The sequence below is a fragment of the Benincasa hispida genome, chromosome 11 (assembly GCF_009727055.1).
Source record: "Benincasa hispida cultivar B227 chromosome 11, ASM972705v1, whole genome shotgun sequence".
In the NCBI taxonomy this organism is placed as follows: domain Eukaryota; kingdom Viridiplantae; phylum Streptophyta; class Magnoliopsida; order Cucurbitales; family Cucurbitaceae; genus Benincasa; species Benincasa hispida.
The window spans coordinates 64331274-64358401 of record NC_052359.1 but is presented as its reverse complement, the minus strand read 5'-3'; the positions used below and the strand labels follow the sequence as shown (position 1 = coordinate 64358401).

The following is a 27128-nucleotide window of genomic DNA, read 5'->3' as shown; positions in this document are numbered from 1 at the left end:
TATATATTTATTTATTTATTTTTCACTTTATTAATGATCATGACATCTTTATATTAGTTAACTAATGTTAATTTAACTCGCATGACCATCTATCATTGTTACAAATCTCAATATGTCCATTTTACAATCTCAAAATCAAATAAACATAAAAACTCAAACCAAAAAAGTTTATATGCCCTAAAGAATGTTTCAAAAGGCATTTTCTTTTACTTTATTTTATTTTGTTAAACAAACCATTATTAATGGAATCTATAATTATTTAGTTCGTTTTCATTCTTGATTCCCTCTTAGCACTTTTTGAACTATTTTCCTATTTACCGTTCACCAAGATTTTTTTTTTTTTTTTTTTTTTTTTTTTTTTTTAAAAAATGTAATCAAGTAATTAATTTAATCTAGAGAATCATTTAAAGTTGTAATTGAATAGTCAACGAAAAGTATGTCAACATATTTTTATGAAAACGAGGATATGGGCATTAGCATGAACAAGTGAGAGAAATGTTGCATTGTGCTAAAAAGGAAACAGCAATGGATGATATTACAAGGACAACATTCTTTATTACACACAGACAATATTCTTCATTACAAGGACAAACCTTCTTCATTACAAAGACAAATCTTCTTCATTACACACAAACTGAAAGACAAACATGACAGTTGTCCTTAAACAAACCCACAAGCCAAGCATCTTTGTTCAGTACAAATTGCTTCAGAATGTCTGAATTTGAATAACCAAACACTGGACTTAGTGAACATTCTTCTTGTTCTACTTTCAGGGTCATAAACACAGTGCAGAATTCATTCTCTTGATGCTCTTATTCTTGAACAGACCCTTTTTTCAACTGCACTGCAATTACTTGATATTTGATTGGATGATTCTTTTGTTTCTCCCAGTCACCTCTCATACTGAGAAGCAAAACAAAGAGATAAGAGACATCCTACACCTACATTAGTTAAGAGCCAAAAATGACTTGCCATTGCAACCAAACGCGGGGACTATCCTCATCGCGAAGCCTGAAACAATTATCGTCAACGACATTGAAGCAAGCTGGATTTGGTCGCAACAAAGACAGGGTTTTGGTGCAATGACTTGCACCAAGAACCCATTGCCTTCGCCATCAAACACAAAGGTTACAGCAGTTGTCAGCTGCTGCAACCCATTTGGGCAGAACCATGCCATGCCCTCCTCCATCAATGATCTCTGCCAGTGATGGCATTGATGGTCCAAGATGGTTGATTTGAAAACGTTGTAGTCCCCTCGGGAATATGCTCGATACCTCAGAACTCGAGAGACTAAAGCCCCTCCCCTTTGCTTCATTTGGGGAGTTCAAAGTTCCACTTTCTGATTGCAGAACCACAGAACATTGGGAACCAGTTGAATCAGAAAGGTTCACATCATCAATTTTCTTTAGTTCCATTGAGGGTTTCCCATTTTTCAGATTCTTTGTGTTCAAGAAACGGCCACCAGATCCACGTGGACGGCGCATTGCATGAAGATGACGCGATTCGTGCATATATGGCTGTAAGACAGATATGCAATCTATATCAGCAGGAGTAATGTGGTTATATGGTGTTCTGCACAGGACAGAGAAAAATATTTGGACCGGAGGATAATGTTACTGTGGCATATAAAAGCATAACAACAGTTTGTTCAGAGTACAGAATTAACACAATGCTGACTGGTATATCATATTCAAGCCGATTGTTAATAACAAAAATACTCATAGCCCTCACGTTCGAAAATTCTCTAGTTCTATTTATACCGGTGAGGAAATATTCCAAAAGGAAATTATTCACATCGACACATCCTTTGATGCACATACATTTTCTACAAATTCCATGACTAAAAATAAATCTACCCATCAAAAGCTAGGAGAGAGACCTGAGTAAGACTTATATACCTTACGAGTTCTTGCAAGTTTATTCTCCATCATTGCCTTGGCACGTATCTGCCTGCGCCTAATGATTCCATGATACTGCTTTGCATTCACATAAATAGGTCCATCATCTGATGTTAAGCTCATTGGCAGCATAATCCGGCCCTGAATAATGCAGATAGTCAAGTTTTTACTCGCAGATAGGCAGACTGACCTGTGAGCTTTCCAGATTTCTTACAATGAACACCAGAGTCCAACCAACAAAAATATTGTTCAAGAAAAATACTTCTCTACCATACTTCATTACATGAAACCTTCAGTTTCATTTCCTATTAATTTTTTTGTAACATTCATTTCACAGATGCCTAAATGTGTCATCTCCTTAGCACCATTTCTGGTTTTTTAGCTATGTTGTGTTGTTTTCCACTTCCCATTCTGAACTTTTTTTGCATGCTTTAGTCCACACTATGCAGTTATCTAACAGAGTTTCATCTTCACTCTATTTGTGGGAAAATATTTAAGAATATAATGGGTATGGTTGAACGTAAAATGAAAAGAAAAAACAGAAAACAGAACGTAAAATGAAAAATGTGTATGGTTGAAGAACGGAAGGAAATATACTGGTATTTGAGGTCCAAAAGCAGAGAGGATCCCGTAATGCTGTTCCATGTAAGGATAATTTGCACATATCTGCAATTTTTGTTTTCAGAATCAGAGACATAATATAAACAAACACCATTTGTTTTTTAAAACATCCAAATAACTTTCTATATCATACCATGGGCTGGCCAAATCCAAGCTCAAAACGATTGTGATATTCTGACAAGGGTGATTGCAGGGAAAACATTGGTGAAGGTTTTTGCGCATCCATCGAAATCTTACAGTCACCTGCATGGAATTTTTAAGAGATGTTTTCTCACTAGAGAAGGATAGAAACCTCACCATTATTATAAGACATTTTAACTTTGCAAGCTCAAAAACAGGGGAAAGCTTTCTTGAGTTTTTGTTAGGTACTTAAGCACCTTGGAGAATCACACCCCAAAAGCTAGCCAATGGGTTGGGAGAGCCAAGCCACTTAAGTACCACATTGGTCATTCCATTCTAACTAATGTGGGACAAAGGCATCCCATACTATCTTGGTTCCTAATAATACTCCATCTCCCTAGAAAGCTGACGTCCCAATGGCTACTCTGGCAGTACTTCACTCAGCCACACCCGGTCAGAACCCTCCGTCGATTCCACTCTGGAACGTTGACAATTGGCTTTGATACAATTGTTAGGTACTTAAGTGGCTTGGCTCTCCCACCCCAAGAGCTAGCTTTTGGGGTGTGGTTCTCCAAGGTGCTTAAGTACCTGACAATTTCATTCTCTCTTTCCCTTTTGTTTTATAATCATCGACATCTTAGCTTTAAGCTCTATGATGCTAAATTCTTGATTAAGTATTAGCTAGAAAATGATATTCCAAAGGGAAGGTAAAATATAAGTGAAGGAAAATGGGAAATCCAATTTAAGGCTAGAATGCATAAAAGAAAAGCAGTGGGGCTTCCATGTTCTAAAAGGTATTCTTCAACAGTAGATGATTGAGACATAAATTGCACAACAGGATTGCATTTAACTTCCAAATTTATATGGTGAATTTGGATGCATGTTATTTCATTAGTAGTAAAGTCCTGTCCATATTGAAGGTGGAAACTCTTTACTCTTGGATATAACTCAATGAGGGTGCAATCTTGGAGATGTTAAGAAGCTCCCTGCCTTCCCAACCTGAGCAAAATCAGCTTAAAAGCATGCCCTCCCAAGTACTTCCCCTCTCTCATGACTTCTACCGCCCCCCAATGTCATGCTACAGAGTTATGAGTCGAGTTGAGTCGATCAGCTAACAACTACGTCCTTTCCCTAACACGTTTTTTCTTATAGACATTTGTTACCAGTGGTATTGCTCATTGAATAGTAGTACCTCAGAGCATATGTTTGCTACATATTAGGAAAGAAGCATACAACTTCCTTATCAATCTCTCTATGCTATTCATTTTTAGAGAACCTACCGATTTTGTGAATAAATCACTCCTTTGCCACCTCTAGTTAACTTTTAAATAGCCTATAACATCGTCACTCGAAACTATGTACATCCACCATTGTAAGAAGAAGAAGAAGAGGAGGAGCACGAAGAAACCATCTACGCCATTGTAAGAAGAAGAAGAAGAAGAAGAAGAAGAAACCAACATCCAAAACTTAACTTCCTATAAGGTCAACCTTCCACTACTCTGCAGCTTCCTTCTCTAAGTAAATTGCTAGGAAGAAAGAAGGCTAATACATCAAACATTACATCCTATGAAATTGGAAGAAATCCTTCATGTAATCTAAAGAAAGCCACAGCATAAGTAACCTATAAGATATTCTCATGCTTTTTGGAATACTTAAATATGATCATGGGGAATGAAAATGAATCAAACAAACAAAAAGTTACCAGGATAAATGGAAAATGGAGCTGTGTTCAATTTCTCCGGGCCATGAGCAACTTGTTTGCTTCCATTGAACTCCTTCCCATTACTGCCAAGTTGTTCAATGGATGAAGCCTTCACGTGACCAAAATCCCCAAAGATTGATTGAGAACCTTGCCCAAAGGCACTCCATAAACGAGCAGGAGAAGATGATAACTGGCCAAGTGAATTAGGAACAATTCCTTCATGTTCTTTCAAATAGCCAGTTTGTGGTGCCATTTTCCAAGCCTCAAAATCACCAAGAAACAGATGTGTTACTAGCCCCTTCACACCAATTCCTACAATTCAGAGTTTGAACAAAGAGACTGAGACGTTTACAATGGGTCTAATCTCAATAAACCAATAGAGTGAAATTGAAAAATAGGAAAGACGAATCAAACAAATTGAAAGTTCACTTGGGCAGCAAAAAGAAGAAGATGAACCGCCACTTCAAACGAGTGGAAAAACACCCATATGAACTTCCATTAATCACAGAACAGGGAACCAATAACAGTAATCAAAATTTTCCCCCAAAACAACAGACCATCGAATAGATAGAACAAAAACCAGAGCAATAAAAGCAGACCACAAGGCGATTGAACAAACCAATATCAATATCAATAGAAGCAAATAAAGGGAAGATGTAACAAACCCAGAGGAAAAAAAGTCCCAAAAAAACAACCCCAGATGGAAAAACGAAGGAAGAAGAAAACAGAGCTGAGATCAAGCTGAAAAACCTTAGTTCATAGAAGAACAAGAGAAGAAAGGGTAAAAAATCAGAGGGCAAAATCTAAATAAAAAGCACTTACAAATTCACAATCAGCAGAAAGAAGAAGAAGAAGCAGGTATTGGATAGAGGCACAAGAACCCCATTTGATAGGAGTGCTGCTGGTACATTTCAAGCAAAGCACTAACAGAGAGAGAAAGAGAAAGAGGAGAGAGAAAGAAAAAGAATTAATGCACTCAAGTGTAAAATAACTAAAACCCAAGAACCAATGATCTTTACCCTGCATGAAAGAATTTTGTTCTATATGGAAAGCTTCCATTAATAATATAGCTATAGATATGAACTACATTCATTAACTATAAAAATTCTTTCCATCACTTTTTCCCCAAATTTCTTTTTATGCAAAAAAAAATTAAAAAGTAAAAAAAAGATCCAACTTTTGGACGATTTCACCAATCTCTTATTTTCCCTTCTCCCAATTGTTTATCCAAAAAAAAAAGGGAAAAAAAATCAAACTTTCCTTTCTGGGATTTTCTTGAATTTCAATTTGGGTATATGGGTTTTTCCTATTTGCAAATTCTGTTTCTTTGATGGATTTTTGATAAAAAAAAAAAAATAGAAATTAAATACTCAAAAGTATGCCCAGGGAATGATTAGTGGTCCTAATTATGCTAATCTGAGTCCTTAATTCATAGTTGTCTGTGATCTGGTTTGGCACACTAACTCAATTTCAGAGTTGAATATCATAATTGTTTCCTCTTATTTTATTGAAGGGAATACCATTTTCTTGCATTTATTGCACTATTTTACTACTTTAAATGATGCTTAAGATTATTATAAACTACATCAAAAAGTTGACTAGATTTTTTAATTTTTAATTTCTTTTTCCAGAATCGTTCGAGTTTGGTTTATAAGTGGTGAGCATTATTTTGTTGCTCCTTTTGAGATTGACATAAGTTTTAGATTTTTTTTTAACCTTTATTATTCACTTTTACAATTGTAATTTTACATCATTTTATACGTATTCTTAATTTAATTGGGAAAATAGAAAAATTAAATAAAATCTGACATGGAAATTATTTTCTTAATTGAAAAAAGTACCTTTTATGTCTTAGATATTTGCAAATATTCACTCTTATAAATGTTGATTTATATATATAGTATTGTTTTTTTTAAACGACATATCATTGTCTTTATTATATATATATTTATATATATTGACTTTTTTTTCTTGAGAAAAAATATTGTCTTGCTTTAATGATCATTAATCATTACATTTTATTTATGTGAGAGTTTATCATTGTTTTCTTGTTAGAAAATTATCAATTAACTATATTAATACCAATAATTAAATAACTTATCCATATAACTAAAATCATAATGATAATTTATCGGTGCGTGTTTAGATTTTTCTATCTATTTTTTAGTATTTAGTTCTACAATATTTTATCTAGCGATCTTTTAAACCTAATAAATTCCTTATGGTATATAATGCATCTGCAATAACAATTAAAACAAACTCAAACCACCAATAATAACTAAAATTTATTCCATTTTAAATACTATCTAGTGAGAATTTGTTCCATTTTAAACACAAATTTATTTGAATTTTTTAATTGTTTAACATACGAAATGTATATATACTCTATGTTATTTGAATAATAATATTCATGTTGACATTTATATGAATCAAAACTACATAAATTTACGTTAAATTAAATATGCAATAAATAGTAAATTAAAATCATAACTTAAAAATAGCGAATTAAATTCTCGAGTGTGACTATAAAAAACTTAATATGATATATTATCATACAATCTAATGAATAGTATGACTTATATGCATGAAGAGCAGACCATTTGTAAAAACCCATATAAATAAATGGATTAAACTTTTAACATTAACCCTTAAAGCCAAACTCTACCATTCATCGCCTTCACCTCAAATATATGTATTAAATACTCTTTATTTATATATTAAAAATACTATTTTTCTCACGTAGTAAGTATTCTTTTAAAAAACCTTAAATTAGTCTTGTAATTTTTTTTTTCATTCAAGTAGGATATAATCATACTACTATTATTAATAATAATTTATCATTAAGAAAATATACATTACAAATATATTTTCAACATTCATAGAAAACTATATATATTAAAAAGAGTTAACAACAAAGTTAAAGATTTATTAATAAGTAGATAGATTACATATGAATATTTTTGTGTATTTATTTTAACTCAACAATTATGAAGTGGAAAGTTGAAACTATCGATCTTACTTGATAATTTTTTATCCAAACTGCCTTGTATTGTATATCTTAGAGTGAGAAATGGCTTTAACGATTAAGATTAAAGGTTCCAATTGAAGGTCGACTCTTTTTGTAAATATAAATTATACCAAACCCACTATAAAATAAATGTTTTGTTAGATTAAAAAAATAAGTATTCAAAAGTGGGTTTTTTATTTTTTATTTTTATCTTTGATTCGTATTTTAAGAGGGAGAGATAGAGAGAGATTCTTAGGTGAGATGCAGCATCAGAGATCCATTTACTATATGTTTGCTTTATAAAAATATAAAGGCCAAATTCCGATAAAGAGAAGGCAAAAGAAGAGAGGGAAAAAAAAATAGTTAGTGAAAAGGCTCAAAGATGATAGACATGACTTGTTAATTAGTTAGCCTCCATTAATTATTAAAAAAAAAAAACTTTCTATATATGTTTTTCTTAATACACTAAAGATTCAATGCAACCACATTTGAATACCTAATCTCTTTTAAAGTTTTTTTTTTCTTTTTTTAATTGTTCTTTTTTTAAATAATTGAAAAGTTGTTCTTTCTCTTCTAAATTTATGAACTATGGGTAGGTTTTAAAAAAGGAAAATTTTTATTAAAAAAATCCATATTTTCTAGCTAGAACAATTCTAAAGTTGGGTCTCAAGTTGGTATTGTTTTGTTATATTTGAAGTCATTGTAGTTTATTTTTATTTTTAATTTTTTTTAGATACATTATAGTTTAAACTTGTTTAAATGATTTTCGTAAAGTGTAATTTTTTAAGCTAATATCATTTTGGTTTTTTCCAACAAAAAATAATATGTAATTTTGGTCTCACTATTTATTTATTTTATTTAATTCCCCTAAAATTTTCAATTTTTTTTTTATCAATCTTAAAATTAGTCCTACTCTACTTTGTAGTCATTTTTTTTCAAATAACAAAAGAAAAAAAGAGATAATTTTGATGTTGAAAACATATGATCACATGTGTTTTCATGAACGAGAATTATTATTATTATCATTATTTTACCAAATTTGATAAAAAAAAAAAAACTTGGAACTTTAAAAACAAGGCATAATTTTTAGACCCAACAATACAAGGACCAAGACATAGTTCTTTTTTTTTTTTTTTTTTTTTTTTTTTTTTTTTTTTTTTTTTTATCATATTTTAGTTATATTGTAAGACATTAACCTAAAATTTTCAAGTATAACTTGTTCAAAAACATGAATTTTATTTCCACTAAGCATTAGAAAAACTAAAAATCTGTCATATGAAAATCAAATGATATTAAAAATGTAATCCAATAAAATATATGATTAAAACTTTTTTTTTTCTTGATAAAAAGGAGGTAAATAGTGTTAGAAAAAAGAATTTCAAATGAATAAAAACTTATAGCATGTTTGAGAGTGATTTCGAAATAATTAAAATTATTTTTGTTATAATTTTAAATTAATCTAAAAAATGTCTTTAATCATTTAAATTTAATTTTGTATTTAATTTTACACTTTCAAATACAATTTTCATAGGTTTATAATTAAAAAAATATCTAATCATGATTATTTAAAAATGATAAATATAATTTTAAACAATTTAAAATAACTGCGAAATATGTTATTAATATATTTTAAACTTCTCTTTATATCTTATTTGCATGCATGAGATGGGACTTTTTAGTGTATCCCTCCAATTGCAACCCTAAAGTAAACATTTGACCCCAAAATATGCACCATATTGTAGGGTAGTATCCCTTTTTCTCTTAATTTTACTTTTTAATCAATTAATATAGTTTTTTATTATGAAAAATAATATAATATGTAATTTCTCTTTATATCTTTGCCTAAACCCCCCATTGAATCTTGATTATTAATAATCAAAGATTTTAAGAAAAAAGGAATCCAAGCTTTTAAATAATTAAATAGTTTGGAGGGTTCCCACTTAGCTAAATGCATTCTTATTTTAGCAAGTTGAGAAATATATATATATATATATATTTTGGAGAAAAAGTTGAGAAATACTTTGTGGTTTGTGGAAACTATATCTGTTGTTTAATAATCATTTGAGTTATATATAAAAATTATTTTAGCTTTTTTCCCTTTAAATTAATTTAATTATTGTCCCATTAGGGTTAGGTAAAGCTCCAAGGTGAAACATATGATTTGAGAAGATCAATAAGCTTTTTAATTTTCTTTTTTTAAAAAAATAAATTTCAATATCTGAGTTTCCAAAGTTCTTTTTTTCTAATTTGTTTTTTTGGGAACATTTTAGTATATACCATTTGTTCACAAAGTCATAAGCAAATATAGTATGTGTTTGTGTTATTTTGTACTTATGTTTTTGTGTGTGTCAAGGGTGGATAAGACCAATATCTTCGACTCCCCCCCCCCCCCCACAAAAAAAAAAAAAAAAAAAAAAAAAATCTTGCTACAATAAAATTAAAAGTCAAAATAATGACATATATCATTGAGTGATTTTTTTAATCCATGTATGACTTCTATTTTTTTTTTTTTGTTTAGAAATCTCTTAACCGCGGTTTGTTTTTTAGGAAGGTAAATATATAACAGTAGATATTTAGAATTATTAATGTCTAAAATTATAGATTTCTAACCTCTTTAAATAATTATGTTTATTTTGTAAGTATATTTTTAGAGATATCTAAAAATATTTAAATAATTTTGTTTCATAAGATTTTTACTTGAAAATGTCTTGAATTTACATCATGTTTCAAGAGTGGTTTTTATTAATTTAATATAATTTAAAATTTGTAACATTTTAATATCTTTACAAATTTAATATTTTATTCTTCTCAAAATGTAATTTAATATTTTGTTGTTATATACAACACATTTAATATTATTAACTCAAATTTCTTTTTAAATTAAATATATTTTCTATTATTTTTATCAATAAATCAATATATAACTTAATCTAACATTTTTTTTATAGAATAAATAATTTATATTTAAATTTTAATATGTTTTTAAAAAATAAAAACAACTACGATATAACTCAAAAAAAGTGATATATATGGTTAACGATATTTATCTTAATTATAAAATATAAATAAAAAAAAAGTTAAAAAAAAAGTAAAAATGGGATGCCCTCGACTTGAGAATCCGAAAAATTGATGTTTCAGGGGAATCTAAAACTCTGAAGATGTTCTCCTTAAGGACATCCTAGAATGCTCATGAATATTTAGATGTCAATGTATTTTACTCAGAAATGAACACGGTAACCATATGACTAACCCATGGGAATCTTGGATATTCACGAAACAAACGACCCCTTAAAGGTGTATTCTCTATCTTTTTTATTAAAATTTATATTTAATTTAAAAATACTACTACATTTCATTGTTTAAAATTTTACTTATTTCGTCATTCATGTTGTTATCAATGTAAAGATTATCTATGAAATTTTAATAAAATTTGGAAACTGCTCATAATATTTAACTCAATGGTCAAAATTCAGTGACTTTCATTTTTACATTTTTTTTTTTTTAAAAAAAAGAGATACAGATTAATTGAATAAAAACTACTATATATTTTGAAAAATATCTAACATAGTAGTCAACAGAATAAAATTAAAAAAGTTCAAAATTTAATAGAAGAAAACATCTTTTAGAGGCTAAGATATACATAGAGTTATTGATTAAAATTGTTATCAAATAAATGAAGCTACTTTGTTAGGTTAAGATATTTGATATAAATAATTACTTATAACTTCCATGCAATTAAAACTAAATTAGACAGAGAGAGCTTATAAGAAACATTGATCTCATCAAAGAAAAAAAAACATGTTCTCATTGAAACCGACATATTTATTTAAACGAAAACAATGTTTTTGGTTTACTAAGAATTTGCCTAGTGATTCCAATCATTTGCCTTTGAATCTTACATTCATTTTAGTTGTGATATCGATGCAACTTATTTGAACTTTTGTTATTTATTAATTTTTTTCGTACAAAAATAATTATGATCCTTCTAGAAGTGTTCACATAGAAGATCTAGAAGCTTCCAAATATCTAGTCATGAGATAGAATACTTCATTTCATATATATATATATATATATATATATATTTAATTATGCGGTTGAACTATGTTTGCTATGGCCTACCGATTTTATTTATGATTACACTTTGAAATATGAGTAAAGTACATCAATAGACATTATTTTTTACTTTAAAAATCGTTTTCTTCTTCTTTAATTATTTTGTTAATGTGGAAGTTTAGTTGTAGTTCAACAATTCTTTCTTTGAACAAAGTACCAACAAATCTCTCTCAAATTGGTAATTAGTTTGCTTGGATGTTAATTAGGTCAACTCATTTCTCTATAGTACATCATACCACCAAATCTCTCTCAATTAGTCAATCAATCTATTTAGTTGTTATTCAGGTCAACTCCTTTTTCCAATCATACATAGCTAGTTTGATAAAGCACGATTATAGTTTTCTTCCAAGATTATATTTTCGTAGCTTTACATCTTCTTTATTCAGCACTCGAGAATTTTGTTGACAAGACTAAGTTAGGACAATTGACAATTCACATATTATCTCTTGAAAATTGTATGATATTTGTTCATTTTGGATATAGGTTTTCAAAATTTTGTTTTTACAATCACCCAAAAGACTTTATATGTACCAATAATAGAGATATCGTCTCTCTCTTTTACATATTTATGATTTTCTTATTTCTTTACCCACATTAAATTTTGTATAACTTATTATTATTTTTTTCTTTTAAATAATTTAGAAATATTTTGTATGATTTAACCATAAATATATACAATACGATACATATTGTTTGATATATATGCAAGTATATATCAATTATATCATAAAAAATTAATCGTGTAACATAATTAAATTAATATTGCCACACTAATCAAACCAAACAATTTAGTGAGTAATTGCTAAAAGCTGGTATTCCACGTACGTATAGTTAACACCCACTTCTATTTCCTTTTAACATAAACTAAAAGAGAGTGCAGTTGGAGAAACTTTTAAGTGGTCACATAACTTAGTGCTACTCTAAAGAGTTCTAATATAATAGAATCCAGTACATTCACTATTATAAAAACGGTATTATTTAACGTTTTTTTACAGGCAAGTATTAATATTACTTGACGTTTTTAAAAACGTCAAGTAATCCAATGTCAAGAATAAGAGAATTTTTTTATTAGCTGAAAGCGTCAAAATATAATTTGATATGTTATAACGATATATGAGATTTGTTGGCTTATTTTAGGTGTCAAATATCTAAATTCTTGACATTTATTATGGATCAAGGTTTTCATAACTTAGACAGTTTTTACTTGTCAAATGTAATTTCTTCTTGATATCCAAAAACTGATAACTTAATGAATACTTGATATGTTTTGCTTGTCAAGTTTGTATATATATATATTTTTTTTAAAATTGCACTATTAGAAGTTACCTATATAATTACTCTTATTTTTGAGGAACAATCATATTGATTTATATAAGACAAACAATATTCATCAACCAAATAAATGACATTTCCAATCTTGTCAACCATATAAACAAATAATATATATGCATAATTTTATGTTTACAACGTTACTAAACTAACATTTATGTGAATAATTCCAAAATTACAATTCTATATCAATACTTTCAATATTACAACATTAACAACCTTGTGAATAATTCAAACGTTATAAACTATCTCTCCCAATAAGTGAATAAAACTCATTTGGACACAATACACTTAATAACTAAAAAACAAGTTATGATTATTAATCATGAAACACATAGCATATGTAATAATAAGAAAGAGAGACTGCACCATCCTCCAAGCACCATAATACTACAACTCCAAAGTCAAAGCCTTATTGGCTATTATCCTCAACTCCTTAAAATCTATAAACAAAAGAGAAAATATTAATACCAATAACTTTTAAGTCTAGACAATCAATGAAACTTAGCATTATAATTAGCTTCACGTTTAACTCATTTAGCTTTAGTTACAAATAAGTTTACCAAATTAATATATTGACAGAACCACTTCAATCTACCATTTCAAATCTTGATGATTGAGCAACATAAAGATTAGATAACCACTCAAATAACAACAAAAATTCAGCAGCATGGAGACTGTGTAATCACTCAAATAACAACGATTGTTAAATTTCAATATTAGCATTATAATTATTCTTCTAAAAGAAATAACTATTTAGAATAAATAGATTATACTTCAAAACTTTCAAGGGTTTAACTAATTCGAGAAGTTTCATGAATTATTCAATTCAAAGAAAGCCCAACTGATACAAACATTCATCTTTCCGATAATGAATTTAGCAGATTAATCAAGAATTTTTAGACAAAAACTAACAATGAAAATACATATTGCAGACACTTATGGAACAAAACCCATAATATAAGATCTAATACCCCCTCTCCCAATTGCGAACTGACTCAAAACTTGTACAAACGAATTCCCAAATGCCAATCCTAAACACCAAAAAACGTCAAAAAATGCCATCAAACAAGAAACAACACTATCAAATAAGAAAAACGCCATCAAACCAAAAAAAATTTCATGGAGGGTTTTACAATCCCAAAAACATGTGCAATTTTCTAGTTTTCTGGGATTAAATGCACTTAGTCCACAAATAAAAAATTATCCATTCCAAACATTTTAGCTATACCCAATGGTTGAATAACAAAACAAAAAAAGGGTTTAAATGGAGTTGTTTAGTACTACTAACCTCACTAGATAAGTTCCTCAACAAGAATAAGATATTGTTGTCCCTTCGATTGTCCCATAGGCCTTTTCATTGAACACCTTGAGCATACTTTTTGTTTGACCGATTGATTCAAATCATTGTTCAGTGACCAAATCTTTTTCAAATAAATACTTGGGGAATAAGAAAAGAATATATATATGTGGCACAGTAAACTAGAAAATGGGAGAGAAAGAAGAGACAAATGAAGAGAAGAGTTGGTGACACTACTACAAAATCTACATTTCTTGACACTTGTAGTTTTTAATTACTTGACGTTTCTTTGGAAAAAATGTAAAGCAATGACCTTTTAGAAAAAAAAATGTCAAGTAAAAGGGTTAAAAAAGTGGAGATTGACAGAATGTTTTGGATATTTTTACGTGAACCATTACTTGACACTTTTTTTGTGTCAAGTAATATAAGTCTTACTTGACACGTCTTTCGTGTCAGGTATAAGAAGCTCTTACTTGACACGTTTTTCGTGTCAAGTAAAATATAAAAAATAATTGACTTATTATTTTAAACAAGTAAAAGGGTTAAATTCCCTAGACTGGAACCATTCATGAGAAACACTCCACGCAAAACCCTTCCCCCCTTTTCTTATTCACGTTTAACCAACCCTAGCCGTCAGCCTTCACACAAAATGTCGCAGCCGCCAGCCCTCGCATGCGCCACCTGAACATTCGAGCCCCATGAACCGCACGTCGCCGCTCTGGCCATCTCACCGCCGACAGAAGTATTAGTTCGGTGTCAGATTGCGTGAGTCACTCAACCAGCCGTGTTGCTAGATCATGCCAGTTCTCATTGTTTCGTCCACCAGCCCTCGTCGCTCTCCCTCTTCTGCTCCACCATTGGTCGAGCGTTTGCGGTTGTCGCTATGTTCGTTCTTCGGCAGAATTGATTCTTGGGTAAGGTTGTTGAGATTCTTGAAATTTCTTTGTTACCCATTAACGTTTGGGCTTTGTTTTTATACCCATTGTATTTGGGTCTGTGATTCAAGTTTATAAGGGGGATTTGCAACCAAAAGTAGGCTGTCCAGCAGATTCGAGCTTGTTTCTGGTAAGAACTTTGGTATGATTTGGAGCTTTATGACTTGTTCTGTTTCAGAGTAATTTATAAGTATTAAGTTATTAAATTTTTTGTTGATTTTGGCATGATTGAATGCTTAGGAGTGTGAACCTAAAGGTTAAAATTTATTTTGGTTTGTGTACTAGGATTTATTTGATTATCATGAATGAAACCTTATCTTCATTCTTACTTTTCAGTTGAAGCATTTACCACCATACTTATCTCTGCATTTAACCCTTTTATTTTATTCTGAAGAGGTTGAATGATCTGTTTTTCATGAATCTGATGGCTTGTTAGTCTAGGAGTTAGCCATGAAGAATTGTAGCATCTTCTGTAATGATTTGCTTGTTTGAATGTTTGATGATAAGATTGATTTTGAAGTATTGGAAGGAGTTGAGTTGCTGTCCAATAAGTTTGAGATCGATCTTGGCAAGTTTTTGGTAAGTTTGGATGTTAGTATTAATAGTTCTTTGTTACCCATTAAAGTATTGGTCTAATAATTGAGTTATTTTCAATTTTTGATGTTCAATTCAAAGATTTCAAGGGATTGGAGCCACTGTCCAACAAAGTTAACGATGTTTGGACGTTTTGATAGACATTAAGGCCTTGAAACTCTTTTGGAATTATTACTAGTCGTTAGAATTTGGGTTTGCAACCATTATTATTGAACTTTTCGTAGGTTGAAGTATTTAATTGTAGTTTTGAAGTGGCATTCGAAACAAGCCACACTTTGGGCAATCTATTTAGAGTAAATTGGTTATTTTGATAAATAAAATTAGGTCCTAGGGGTTGAACTTAAATTTGGATTTATGATTATAGGTTATAATTCTGGACTTTTGAGGGAGAAGATTATTTTTTTTATTTGTAATTTCTGTATTTGTAATTTTGCTATCATATTTTTTTAAAATTTGTAACTAGAGTGGCTAGCCTTAGATTCAAATTATTTGTAAATGGAAACTTACACGTTTTCTCTTATTTGATTCTAATGATGTATTTCTAATCTGGTGATCTGGATTTTGTTGAAGAGTGTGTGGTGAGACACATTTGGTAAAATTTCTTATGCATTTGATTAAGTTTTAGCAAGATTAATACATTTCATATTCTGTTGAACTTAGACTTATTGTGTTACTACTTAGTTGTGGGAATGAGTGTTGCATGCATATAAATTTTTTATTGCTTGTAGATAAGATTGGGCTTCCAATATTCTCTTCTACTCATTGATTCCTATATTAGTTTTCTATTAAAGATGCACTTTGATTGCCTTTATAGTACAACTATGTCAAGTCGCTTTCACTTGAAAATTTTTAAAGTTTTGAAAGTTGGAGAAAGGTATCTACATTCTTCTATTTTAAATTTTAGCATATGCTTGATTTGTTGATAATCTTCTTCCTTTTTATTATATTTTCTCAAATCTCTCCCATCTTCCTTCGTTTTGCAGCAAAAGGTAATTGTTCCTCTTGAGGCTGGATATGGTCAAAAGAGAATGAATGAAATCCCAGTAAGTCCCTAATGAATGAAATCCCAGTAAGTCCCTAACTTTAAGTTGCAGATATTTTTTAAGTTTCGAGTATGATATTCTTTTCATTGCATAAAGTAAGCCAATCATGTACATTTTTTCTTGTGCGTGACTTTTTGTCATTGTTGTATCTTAACACTTATTTTTATATTCACTACAAGAAATCTGACTTCTCCAGACGTCACATTTCGTCGGAAAAGTGTGGAAAATTCATCGAGAAAGGCTCTCCCGATGAATAAAAGGTCGTTGGGAGTTTGGTCGGGAGAAACCCGTCAGGAGAGGATCTCCCGACGCACTTTAAAACGGCGTCGGGAGTTCATCGAATAACTCCCGACGCCGTTTTAAAGTGCGCTGGGAGAGCCCGAACTCTCGACGATTGTTCTATGCGTCCGGAGTTCCCGAACTCCTGACGGTTTTATTTAATGCGTCAGGAGATACAAGATTCCCGATGCAGTAATATATGCGTAGGGAGTATTAAAATTTAATCTATCGTTTGTAATTTTTTAAAATTTGATCTGAAAACCTGTAAAACATATTAAACCAAATAAAGATTCACATAATTAAAAAATGAAAATGAAGTCCATATTATAACAAGTAAATAAAAACTTACAATATCCAAACGAAGTCGATACTAGAAGTTCATAAACATTCATATCACAAATACATAAAAAAATAAAATCAAAACAACATCTAGAACACGTCTCGAACACAACATCTTCAACAATTATCCCAGCTCATCTCCGAACAGCATTCTACAATAAAACAAAAATATTCAAATGTTATATCGATAAACATCCACAACATGTTCAAACTTCAATACGGGTGGTAATGAAACTCTACCCACCCCCTACGACAAACATGTAACCTCCCAAACATAAAAAACACACAAAACGAGTAAACAATGACCAACATACAAAAAACTCAAATTTGTCCCCAAAATGATTTTACTCAATCTCAACCCCCCTCCCCCATCACAACACATTAAACTTCGTAAACATTCATAAATACACAAGAACTCTAAGTTCAAGGACAAGAAGGGTGTAATGAAACTCTACCCATCCCTCAAGACAAACATGGAACCTCCCGAACATCTACAACACACAAAACGAGTAAACAATGATCAACACACATAAAACTCAAATTTGTCCCCAAAATGGTTTAACTCAATCTCAACCCCCCTCCCCTCCCTCCCCCACCACAACACATTAAACTTTGTAAACATTCATAAATACACAAGAACTCTGAGTTCAAAGACAAGACAGGTGTAATGAAACTCTACCCACCCCCATGACAAACATGGAACACCGGGCAGGGTGCGCGCGGAGCGAGAGAAATCACCGCACAAAGACGAGGTAAAACAAATTGACGCTACGAGAGCGAGTAGAGAGTACACAGCAATTTGTGTCCACAAACCTATAAGTTTGAAGGAGCGTACAATCTGCAACACCCCTTCCGCCCCCCCCCACATATCGCCTGAATTATTATCTATTCGTAAACATACATAAATACACAAGATAGCAAAGTCTCTTCAAGGACAAGACGGGTGTAATGAAACTCTACCCACCCCCCACGACAAACATGGAACCTCCCGAACATAAAAAATACACAAAACGAGTAAACAATGACCAACACATATAAAAATCAAATTTGTCTCCGAAATGGTTTAACCCAATCTCAACCCCCCTCCCCCCATCACAACACATTAAACTTCGTAAACATTCATAAATACACAAGGTAGCCAACAAAAAATACATCAAAATCCAGTTCTTTGGCTACTATAGTTGCAGGATAGCTAACAATTCTTTATCATAAAGCTACTTAAGACATAACTACTTTGCTACCATAATTGCAGGATAGTAACATATTAGACAACTAAATAATGTAGTAATCATACCTAATTTGATGGGTCTCCTATATGTGATCGTATCATGTCTTCAATCATTTTTTTCATTTCTTCCATTTGTCTTGCATGATCCTTTTGTATTTTTTTTTTAACGTCTTCAAGTTCCTTAATCCTTGACTGAGACTGTTGGAAATTGGCTCTCAATTCCTCCATTCCCGCCTCCGTTCCTTGAGTAGATGATGAGCTTAATGAGATGCTACTCCTTCTTGACTTAGGCTTTGGGCCCCAACCTAGGCCTTTTGAATATCCGGGTCGTCTACCCAAAACCGTCTCACAGATTTCATCCTCTATTAGTGGTTGAGAACCTTCTAGAGTGGGGCTGGATTGTAATTCCAATATTTGATGATAGACATATTAATTAAATGGGTAAGAACGAGCGACTAAAGTTAAAAATGAAAAAAAAAAACACGATAGTAAAGCAAAAAATGTTACATGTGCATTTTCAGCTGCCTTGTTCACAAACTTGCCACCTTTAGAGTGTGTTTCCCTAAATAGGTCAACACGTCCTATTTCTCGACCCTCCTTTGCCTGCAACTCTGCCTGAATTTGCAGGAATGACTTCGATCCACCTACGTGATCGAACGATAATCTCTCTCTATTCTTCCTGTTCGTCACAGACATTTCCTACATTTGATGAAAAAAAAATGTCAATAGTGTGATGTATTAGTAAATGCAGCAAATGATACACACCATAAATATTCTACATGAAACGCATCATTCTCGAAGCGGTCACACAAAAAGTACCAATCTTCTGGCTTATTTTTAAGCCAACTAGGTAAATTGGCACGTGCTTGCTGAGGATCTCCACATTTTCTGTAATATCTGTATAAATCTACTCTAAATTCTTTGAAGGAGTTTTGCATTTGATGTTCTATAAAACGGTTAAGTCATTGACTGGACAGATCAAGTTCGAAATAAGGCTACAAAAGAGGGAGGGAAGAATTAGCATCGATGATGTTCATGACTGTAAAAGAATAAACTTATAATTACTTACTAATAATTGACTTCTAGATAAGTTTACTGGCTTTCCATGATATACTCATTCACAATATGAGGGAGATATTCCATATGTTAATAGATGTCATTCCAAAATATCTATCTTTTCCCAAATTGAATTCATACAATTCTTGCATGGACATCTTATTCATCCGGAATCACTAATATGAAACCTTGTCATATCTAAGAACTGTGATACTCCTTCCCTATACTCCACTGATAACTTATTCCTTAGTTTAATCCATTCTTTATTCATCCTTAAAAATAAATATTTTCTGACCAACTTGTAATCCAAAACAATAACCTGGATTAGAGGACAAAATACAAAGTATTATTAACATTGAGTTCCATAATTTTCATTTTTTAAGGCAAAAATAAACACATAGGTCCTAGACCGTTTAAATTGTCTTAACAACTTTTAAATGTTTTATTTAGTACGTCTCCAAGCTTTCAATTTTGTGTCTAATATAGGCCTTTCATCTATTCAACATCTTCTTAAAATTTACAAGCCTATTGGACACACAAATTTAAAAGTTCAATTTTCTATTAGAACACAAAATTTAGTTTTATGACTAGTAGATTCTTTAAAACTTTTTTTAAAATAATTAAATGTGTTAGGAACCTATTAAGTACCAAATTGGAGGCTTAAAGATTTATTTTATATTTTTAATTATTATAGATTTATTAGACACAAACATATAAGCATAAAAAAATTTCATATACTAAAAATAGCACATAGCATCTCTGTACTAATTTTCTTTCTCCTTTCAAGGAAAGTTCGAAAATGTAAATCATGCATGCTTAGGCTCCAAATAACCAACATCAATATCATTTTCTAGAACATAAACATAGTGTTATAATCAACTTGAAATTAAAAAGAATTTATTAATGTTTATCTCTAACGAATTATGAACATGTTCGTTATAAATTACTCTCAACAATTTCAGATAATTGTACAAACAATATATTCTGCAAAATTGACGAGATCTTAAAAAAGCGAATACAATATGTACACACATTTGAATGGGCATGATTTTGTACAAAAGGATGTGAAATAATGATTTAAATAAATATACAAAGATAAAATAAATGAGAAAATTTACTCGGCGGCGGCGGTGGCTGAATGAGACGAGGAGACGACGGCGGCGGCGGGTAGTTGATTGCAACTGTAACCGAAGGGAGAGCAGCGACGACGAAAAAATGGGAAGGGAGGGAGAGGAGTTGGAGGAAGGCGACGGCGGCAACGGCAGGGAAAGAGGGGAAAAATGGGAGAGAGAGGGAGAGGAGAGGCGGCACAGCGAGGGGCGACGACAAGGGGCGGCGGCGGCGGCGGCAAAAGGATGGGAAAATGAGGAGAGGGAGGGAGAATAGTGGAGAAGAATGAGGAAAATGGGAGAAGGAGCGGCGTGACCGAGGGGAAAATTGGAGAGAGAGATGCGGAAGAAAGGGGGAAGATGGGGAAGAAGTAGGGGCAGCGCCGGTAAGGGTTAGGGTTTTGGGAAAATGGGGGAGATGGGGTTGACCCCTCTCCCGACACCGCCCAACGGGCGTCGGGAGAGCCGTCAGGAGTTCCCCGAGAACTCCCGACGGCTAACAAACGGAGAACTCCTGATGCCTATTTTTTAATCGTCGGGAGTTCCCGGGGAACTCCCGATGGGCCTTTACGTCATCGGGAGAGATGGTTTCTCTCGACGACCTAACTCCCGATGCTCTATTTATGCGTTGGGAGAACTCATTTTTCTTGTAATGATTTTGAAATTTGATGTTATCATCATTTATTCTATTTTGTAGGTTGACTTGCTTAAACATGGCTTACTTGACCCTTAGTTCTCAATCTTTAGACTTCAAAGCTCAATGTATAGATTAAATAATGTACTTTGTTGAGAGGTTACTTATTAAACAATTTGTCACTTTTGTGTTTGTTGAAAGTTGAGTTTTGTATACAAAAGCAATAGTTGAGATTTTATTTTGTGTGTACATGTGAAAGAGAAATATTGTTGTAATTTATGAGAAGTATTCATATGAAAAGTCATAGTTGAACATATGGAAATTTTAGTGAGTATATTGAGTTGATAAATCTTGAATGTATAACATTTATTTAGTTGATGTAATTGTATTGTTGGAATACAAAGTAGAAAATGAGAATATCAATTTGGGCATTTAATTTGAAAAAAAAAAAGACATATACTTGACAAATAAAAAACGTCAAGAGTTATCATATATGATACGTTATCAATGTCAAGAATCAATAAACTTGACATACCACCAATGTCAAGTGTATTAGCTTTTTTGACACAGAAATTGTATCAAGAAAAATTTGTGTTGACGGTTTTTTGGAGTAAGTTATCACATTATACTGCTTTTATAAGCGTCAGATATACCCTTTACTTGACATTGGAAAAACGTCACGTAACCCAATTTCTATAGTAGTGTGATGGAATTTCAAGACTTATGAATTACACGTAACCTTTTTAACAAAAAAAAAATATAGCAAATTCATGAATTAACATATCAAAACGCTAAAAGAACACAATTCTGAAGAAACTAAACTCAACCAACCAATCAAACTAGCACCTATATTATTCTCCAACCTTTTTTTTTCTCTAAGATTTTTATCAAACCGGTGGTGTGCGATAACCCAATTGAAGAAGAAAACACCTCAAAATCATTGAATTGAATCTTAAATCAAGATTAAGGCAATAAAAATTGTAATGGGCAACTACTAAAGATTTCATCTCGCATACACATAAGCAAAAACATTCAATAATACTCGTGGTACATTGAGTGTTGGACTACGAATGAATGATGTAAGAATCGAAATGAAAGTGAATAAACATTACAATGAAAATAGAAATAATAAAAGTTTGCAGCCAAGAATCAAGAAAACCGTAGTAACAAAGAACCTTAGAGCATAATAGCACAACCTTGTTCCACAAAAAAGAAGAAAAACCCAACGACATGAAGGAACTGGCGGTGGCAGTATAAGGAATCGGCGACGTAAACCGAAACCAGCAGAGTGAAAGAATCATCGATGATGTGAAAGAGGAACCACCGATGTGAAGGGTTTGGGGTGATTTGGGGGTTTGGGGGCACCTCCCCCAATTTTTCATCTCTTTAAATATATGAAACCCTAAAACAAATAAACCACAAATTACTCGATGTTTATAAAGTGTCATGTAAAAATGAAATGAAAAAAATCTGAAAATTTCTATCAACCTCCATTTTTTTTATATGAAACCCTAAAACAAATAAACCACATATTACTAGATATTTATAAAGCGTTAAGTAAAAATAGAATGAAAAAAATCCAAAAATTTCTGTCAATCTTCATTTTTTTTTTTTCATTATTCTTGACTTTTCCCATCAAATTTACATGTTACGTCAAAAGTTCCAAGCATCAAATAATGTGGTTTTTGTAGTAGTGATTGGTGGTAGTATATGATCACACCACCATTTCCAAATTTAATAGTGGTATATTTTCTTAACACACATATCATATATAAGTAAATGCATTCATCGTCAATCTAAAGAGAGTTTAGTAAATAAGACGTCAATTGTTGTCTTAAAAGTTGATCGTTCAAAATTTAAATATAAAATAAAATAAAATAAAATAATAAAATTTGGGAGTATGATTGGCTGATATTGCAAACCATCATATTTAGCTATTGTAATTCATAGTTTTGATTATTTCTTATGCCAAAAATTTTTATTTCGATCGAATCTAAAATATTTAGAATTAAGAAATAGGATTCGGTATATGTTTATATTTAAATCTAAAATATGATTATTTAAATTCTATATATATGAACTCTTGATTTCTTTTTCTTGAAATTCATACTCAAAATTCAGCATCTAAAAAAAGGATGTTTCCACTCATATTAGAACTCATAATATATATATATATATATAAAAGATGCATCCAAAAGTGAAAAAGCTCTTAATATAAGGGTTAAGTTTTCAATCTTTTGAATATATATATATATATTATGTCCATTATTTTTAATTAGTGGTCACTCCATTAAATATTTCACCTTCTTTCTCAATAAATTTATGCAAAAACCCAAACAACTCCAAATTAAACCAAAGGCAAATACTTATTTTTCTTCACACATGAGTGATGACGTGTAAAACACGTGGCAAATTTGGAAGGGACAAAGCAAAAAAAAGGTCCAAGTGGGATATCTAATAAGATGGCACGTACTTCTAATTAAAAGGGAATTTTCTCTTCCAGTAAGATTTTCATTCCACATCATATTACCAAACTTTTAACATTATGGACTTTGGCTTAATTAAGCTACTTAATTAATTATTTGATTTATATATATTCGATTCTCTCTCTCTCTCTCATTAGACAAATAATAATAATAATAATAATTTCGAATCATGTTTGAGTTCTTTTAAAAACATTTGCCCAAATTCCTCTTTCTAACTACCGCTATCCAAATATTTAAGTTAAATTATAAATTTAATCTTTTCAACCTCATAAATTTGAAATTGTCTTAAATTTTTTTTAATAATTTCAAATTTCATAAATCTAAAAAACATAAAATTAGAAGTTGGAGATGCAAATTGATACAAAGCTCAAACTTGAAATTAAATTAGACTTATATTTTAATTGACTAAATTACAAAAAAAAAAAAAATGTCCTTAATTTTATATTCAGTTAATATCTTGTTACAAAAATATCTCTAAAATTTTCAAAAGTTGCATTATTATTCTTATCTTAAAAAAAAAAAAGCTCTTACTACGTAGATACACTCCATTATATCTCTCTTCCATTTTCTCTCTCCCATACTTTAATCTATGACCTACACTGTTTTATTTTCTTTATTCCCTCTTACTCTCATTCTTGTTATCTATCTAACCTTTGTTTATCTCATAAAAAAATTGGCTCCCTTCAATTAAGGTAAATAAATTATAACAAAAAGAGAGAGAATAATGGAACCATCAAGGGAACCCTTTTAAGACTTAAGGGGTCATTTAGGGCAAATAGTTGGTTATTATAGTCATAAGTTATTCTAGTTGGATTATAATAGTTTGTGTTTCGGGATATATTATTTTAGTTTGAGTTATAATAGTATGTGTTTGAGGTGTAAATAATTTTAGTTAGAGAAGAAAATAGTAAACAATACTGTAGCAAAGAATAAAAGAAAGATGAATGTAAAATAGTAAAAACTGTAGCAAATTGGAGTTTTAAAAATGTTGACTATAGCTATTTTGAGGTTTTGAAATAATATTTACTCTATCAAAAGGTGGTTATTATAATATTAAAATAGTCCTTGCCCCAAACGCCTCCTAAATGTTTTAACAAGATTGTGCATTAGTAGTTGAGTATATGTTAATAACCAAATATACTTTTTTTTTTATTTAATTATTTATCGTTTTGGTAAGTTTTAAGGGAACTTTGACTTTTTAAAATTTTATGAGATATTGTAAGATCTTATGTTTTAACTTGGAATGGTTTATGTTTTGTTGTGAGACAATTGATGTAAGAATTGAACAAATAGGAGAAAAAATGAGAGTATCTATATATATATATATGGTATCTATATAATTTATTTTAAACTTGTTTCTTTTTAAACTCAAGATAGGTTTAAACAAATCGACCACTATACTAACTGTAGGAACATTTTTTAACTTTTTTTTTTAAGATACAATATTAATGAAGTTTTTCAAAGTTTAAGGATATTTTTTAAACGAGTATTAACGATTATGTTCATATACTAACAGTAAGAGTTTTTTTTTTTTTAAAAAAAACTTTTTTAAAGTTAAGAGTATTTTCAAACCATTGAAAGTTCAGACATATTTTTTAAACAAAACACTAACAATTTTCATCCAAAATTAATAGTAATATTAAGGGTTACTTGAACTTTTTCTTAAAAAAAATTAAGAACGTTTTTGAAATATTTGAAAGTTCAAAAGTATTTTTGATATAAATTATAAAGTAGAAAAGATATATATATATATATTTTATAATTTAACCAATTTAATTAGATATAAATAAAAAGCATGAGAATGAATTAGATAAGAAAAGATATAAAGGCTGAAAAAGGTGGGTGTATTACGTCAGCATGCATTAAAGGATTAGTGAAGTTTCAAATAGTGACGTGGACTCCATGAATTTTATTTATTTATTATTATGTAATGTTTGATGCATAGAACTTTCTTTCTTATTATTATTATTATCATTTATCATTATTTACAAAACATTAATTATAATTACTTGGGAGAAATCGCTATAGATTCTCTTTACATTAACTTTTCAGCAGAAAGACTTTATTCAAGAGACATCAAAACTGTCATTAAAACATCAAAAGTGTCATTAATTTTAATGTATTTTTTTTAGTTGTTATTAGTACGGTTTTGTTTTATTTCACTGATTTTTAGCTCTTGAGATCGTCAAGAGACATCAAAAGTGTAATTAAAACAAAAAGAATGTAATGTGTTCATCCCATGTTTATAAAGTAACCAATATATTTCAAATTAGTTGAAATATTGTGCTTGAGTTTGAAAAAATAAAAGAGAGAGAAATGTATTTCATATTTTTTCTAAAAAATTTATCGATCTAGAAATTAAGACGAGTAATATATGTTACTAATACATGAAATTTAGGAAGAATAATATGGTAAAATATAAATCATATCCTCCACATTTTTGTCGTCAAATTAATAATTAAACAGACTTTCCACATATTTAATTTGAAATATTTTACCGAATTCTATCAATATTTCTTTATTAAATCCCCAAATGACAATTGCCATTAAGCTTTAATGTAGTATTTTATGTGGGTTGACCTTGTTTAAATTTTTTTTTTTTTTTTGGATAATTCATAAATTACGTTCTGAAAAATATTGATTTCTTTTGTTGGTCAAATAAACAATGTAATTAAGAACTTAGAATTATCTATTTTAACTGAATATTTCAATCATATACAATATTTGACTTTTCATTTGTCAATATAGAATCTCCTATCCAACATCAATCACTAAAAAAAGGAACCCAAAAAGAATATTCTGTACAACACATTTTAGTTATAACAAGGGTTTTTCTTTTTCCCCTCTAATTTCTCTTTTTAAAAAATGAAGGTTTTTTATTTCACATTTTAATGAAAATTTAAGGTATAATTTGTATTTTTTGCTCTTAAAAAAAAATGATTGATGGGAAGGGAGGTTATCAAAACTTGGTTTTTTTTAATTATAAAAATTAAATCTCTAATAACGAGATCTCTATAGTAAAAACTTTATGTCAATTGAGCTAGGTTCATTTTGACAAATTTGAAGTAATTTAATTGGACATGAAACATGTCATTTTTATAATTAGTTAAGTCAACTCTTTGAAACTTAACATATAATACTTGAAAAAAAAAGAAAGAGAATAATTAATTTCTACTTAAGTAGGAAAAGAAATAAGGAACAAACAGTTGATATTAGGAAAAAGGAGAAAAGAGAGCAATTAGACAAAACCTTTTTTTTTTTTTTTTTTTTTTTTTTTTTTTTAACTATAAATCTAAATTTTATGTGAATAAGTCGTTGCACTTTATTCCATGATT

General features: G+C 30.3%; 1 protein-coding gene and 1 long non-coding RNA gene across 4 annotated transcripts in view; one reads left to right on the top strand and one right to left on the bottom strand.

Annotated features, from left to right (window-relative positions):
- Positions 1 to 894, top strand: part of LOC120092004 — a 2120-nt gene extending 1226 nt beyond the window's left edge. Inside the window, exon 3 of the long non-coding RNA XR_005485880.1 lies at positions 774 to 894. This is a non-coding gene — a long non-coding RNA (uncharacterized LOC120092004). The remainder of the gene's footprint in view (positions 1 to 773) is intronic.
- Positions 510 to 5382, bottom strand: LOC120092003 (nuclear transcription factor Y subunit A-10-like). Of its 3 annotated transcripts, none has more exons than XM_039050189.1 (6): positions 5164 to 5382; positions 4342 to 4653; positions 2653 to 2762; positions 2496 to 2564; positions 1899 to 2039; positions 510 to 1517 (listed from the first exon to the last, which is right to left on the bottom strand). In XM_039050189.1, exons 2-6 carry the CDS (start codon positions 4592 to 4594, stop codon positions 1116 to 1118), a joined length of 975 nt encoding a protein of 324 aa, XP_038906117.1. In that variant the 5' UTR covers positions 4595 to 4653; positions 5164 to 5382; the 3' UTR covers positions 510 to 1115. The 3 variants fall into 3 exon arrangements, with proteins under 3 accessions (XP_038906117.1, XP_038906119.1, XP_038906118.1); XM_039050191.1 differs by lacking the exon at positions 5164 to 5382 and adding an exon at positions 5092 to 5133; XM_039050190.1 differs by lacking the exon at positions 5164 to 5382 and adding an exon at positions 5007 to 5127.
- Between the last annotated feature and the right edge of the window lie 21746 nt (positions 5383 to 27128).

Bases quoted from the DNA above. Each gene is read 5' to 3' on its own strand.
- LOC120092003 (XM_039050189.1), bottom strand. From the start codon at position 4,594: ATGGCACCACAAACTGGCTATTTGAAAGAACATGAAGGAATTGTTCCT. The intron at 2,565-2,652 runs GTATGATATAGA...CAAAAATTGCAG, and splicing joins TTGGATTTGGCCAGCCCATG to ATATGTGCAAATTATCCTTA. The intron at 2,040-2,495 runs GTATATTTCCTT...TGCATTATTCAG, and splicing joins CTTTTGGACCTCAAATACCA to GGCCGGATTATGCTGCCAAT.